The sequence below is a fragment of the Cantharellus anzutake genome (genome assembly GCF_015039405.1).
Source record: "Cantharellus anzutake strain C23 chromosome Unknown EI90scaffold_20, whole genome shotgun sequence".
Classification (NCBI taxonomy): domain Eukaryota; kingdom Fungi; phylum Basidiomycota; class Agaricomycetes; order Cantharellales; family Hydnaceae; genus Cantharellus; species Cantharellus anzutake.
Window position 1 is genome coordinate 819,245 of NW_024066970.1, and position 3,255 is coordinate 822,499.

At 49.7% G+C, this 3,255-nt stretch overlaps 1 protein-coding gene across 1 annotated transcript; it reads right to left on the reverse strand.

Annotated features, from left to right (window-relative positions):
* Positions 1-1,092: 1,092 nt before the first annotated feature.
* Positions 1,093-2,771, reverse strand: EI90DRAFT_3289074 (uncharacterized protein; the record flags this gene model as incomplete). Its single annotated transcript, XM_039067145.1, has 6 exons — positions 1,093-1,404; positions 1,538-1,669; positions 1,725-1,759; positions 1,817-2,165; positions 2,404-2,427; positions 2,622-2,771. 6 exons carry the CDS (start codon positions 2,769-2,771, stop codon positions 1,291-1,293), a joined length of 804 nt encoding a protein of 267 aa, XP_038916806.1. The 3' UTR covers positions 1,093-1,290.
* Positions 2,772-3,255: the final 484 nt, after the last annotated feature.

Below are 3,255 nucleotides of genomic sequence, written 5' to 3' on the forward strand. Positions count from 1 at the left end.
CCAGCGGACTACGATAAATTTGAAAGAGTCAATCCCCCAAGAGCCTCGAGCCAGTTGAGTACAATTGGTCAGCGGCATGGGACGCATGTGTTTAGTGTCGAGCAGAGCACGTCACAGGCAGTTGAATCGCGATCACATACATAACGGAACCATGGCTGGATGGGAGAATCCAGATATCATGATGAAAAATTCAATGTGCAGGGTGATGGGTGCGAACGGGACGCTATTTGCAAGTACGACAATGCCTGAATGGTGTAAAATAGAGACCGATACGTGAATATTTTGGAAAAGCCAAGTAATCCATCAAGATGGTACGCCACGCCGCAGGGATGGGCATCGATAACGGGTAAGTATTTGAGTGGTGGAGCGAGGCTTCACTGAACGACACCCTGGAGCCTACGAGAAATCAGAGCCGCAAGCTATGATTTGCATCAAAATCAGTGTCGAAGAACCTCCGAGGTCACGCCTCCACATTCGGTTGCACTGAGGTTCCCGACCGCGGCTGGTGAAGAATTCTGATGCTATCCAAGAGTAGCGAGCAGGACTGAAAGAGTATGTGATGAGAATTTCCTCTGTAGATCTGGCAAATGAAGTAAGATGGCCAGCACGCAGAAGTCAAACGCTCAAAGAGCCTCGAGCCTGGCCAGTGGCACGAAACGCACGCACTCAAGCAGTAAGTCGTGTTCTAGGCCTACTGCAGTACCTTGCAGCTGACTTAGCTGGGAATGTACAAAGCAACTAACGTTGCGTCGGGGATGCAATAGAACCTCGATGTGCAGGGTGACAAATTATAAATCAAACACTGCATACAAATAAGACAATGCTTGAATGCTGTGGGCCAGAGAAGGACACGAGAGTGTATAGATGTTATTCAATAGAATGTTTATACTCGCGAAACTCCAGTGAGTACTGGTACTCCACATGTACTATGGCAGCGACAAGAGGCGAGAAACCGTATGACAGAGGATGGACTGGACGACCAGCTGTCCAAAAATCAGGAGCCAGCACCAAAAGGTGGTCGCGAGCTGTACTTTGTGATGGTTCTGTCTCAATGGCACCCGCGGCCTCGTGATATACGTGGCAGTGCGGCTACCCCTACTGGTGAAGGATCCCGGTGTCACAGACATTCAAGAGCACTGTCGCCGACGAGTGAGTAGGCTTCTGGGATGTCATGGTAGGGTTATCGCGGCTGAGGGTGTGGTTCTTCGGTGATGTAGCGAGTCTCTGTTATCCCAGGCATCGATTGTACTGTTAACATTCACGTTTATTATGGGTAGATGACATACCTCCCTACCGAGCAAGATCTGCACAGATCACCACTCTCGCCGATGGATCATCTGTCGGACCGGTGGCACCGCAGATGAGCGGACTCTTGACAGTGGCTGGATCGTGCCTGGTGCTCCCCTATGCCACTATTGTAGTTTGACATCTGCTGTGATCATTGACGATATGGCAGTCAACAGTTTGTTCGCAGATCGGAGTGTGTGTCCATGTAGCAAAAAAGTCCCTTACACATTCATCCGCCATGCCCACATACCAGCATTGGAAAAGCACATACGGGCCAGATGATTGCCTCTAGTATGGGCGAGCAACTGGGTAGCCCTAAGTTCGCGTTGGCTGGTAGAGGTCCACAACTTCTCTCTTGTCGATTGTTCCCATTGATGTAAGTCTTCAGGGAGGCACGCATATGGGTTGTATAATGAAGAGATATTCCTTGAGCGGACCTTCTCCTTGTGGTACCAGCTGGGCGAGGGTCTATCTGCAATGTTGTGGTGGTTCGACATGGTGTCGCTGGTGAATTATTGCGTATTCTCACCTTGAGGCATGTTGGTGGTCTGCTCTAGCACCTCAGCCATACAGTGTTTCCGCTCCAGAAAGCATGGTAGAGCCCACATCAAGCGGAATTGCGTGCCTTTCACAGAGAAGGGATAGGAGGGGACACTTAAGTCAGCCTCTTCCGGCTTTCGTGGCGGGATAGACGGGGGAGATGAGTGAGTGAGTGCCAGGAAAGGGGGAATGAGTGGGGGCCTCGCAACACGGGGAAAGCGAGAATATGGGCTAGGCCCCTGTCCTGAGGCAGTGCGTCCGGGCGTGAAACAAGGTGAAAGGACTTCCGCTGCGCACGGCTTGTAAACATTACTGACAGTCGCGAACGCTTTCTTCAGCTATACGTCCGGGATCGTTAGAGCAACAACGGTAGGCACGAACTAGTGCCGGCAATTTGTGTTAAGTCTCTTGCTTGGACTGATATCGCTGGCGGCGAAGCCCAACATAGTGATTGCTCAACGAAGAACGAGGGACCCGCAAGCTGGGTCTTTGTCTGGACTATCCTTCCCGCGATGAACCCAAAAATTGTATGTATGGTTTCCATCCATTCTTTGTCTTCATGCAATTCGGACTGACCCTGCCTTCGTGAACAACAAAGTCCTATTCAAGTTATATTAGGGGAAAAATTGTTAAGTCAAATTAGCTCATGATATTAGCGGACGACCCTTAAAGGTGTGTCAAGACACTGCTCTTTTAGGAGTCAGCCGTCTTTACTGGACTGTATTTGATACAGATCTGCTTTTTTTGTTGGCGAGAAATAATCTTCGCCACAAAAAAGGCATATTGTCACCCACAATCAAACATTTTGTCTCACTTTTTCTGAACCCAAAATTAACCCAGCCACTCCGGTCATCGTTGCGCCACTTTCCAAGGATTGTACAGATATTGGCTACCTCGTGTCCACCAGCTTGAGCGCTAATCATTGACCCCGAATCACTGGCCATTTTAAGAGGGATTTAGAATTGCTGAGTATCTTTTCCTGTATCGTACCACTTCGATAGGACGTGTGCGCTAAACCTGTTCGGTCATGGGGTGCCGCAATATTGACTACGACATGCTCATTTGCAGCCGGAAAATATCACGGAGAAAAACAACCAGAAGCAATCCATACGTCCCTGTCCCTAGGCAATCTTTTCACAGGAGAGCGCCGGGAAAGCCCTTGCAATGTATCAGATCCATATTATGTACTCAATGCGATTGCCCGCATCAACACTCCCATAGAGCTCGGACGCATCTGGAAAATGCGTCCGTTTGTTCCATCAACCAACATCGCGATCCCATTCAATACTTGCCTGTCGCCACGGGGGTAGCGGTTATAGAACATTGTTGCGGATCACATCGTGGGCAGTGTTCTATCTTTTCTTTCATCTTTAGGCAGGATCTACAGGGCGTGTAGCTTCTCGTCGGAAGCGCCGCCTCGCTGCCTTG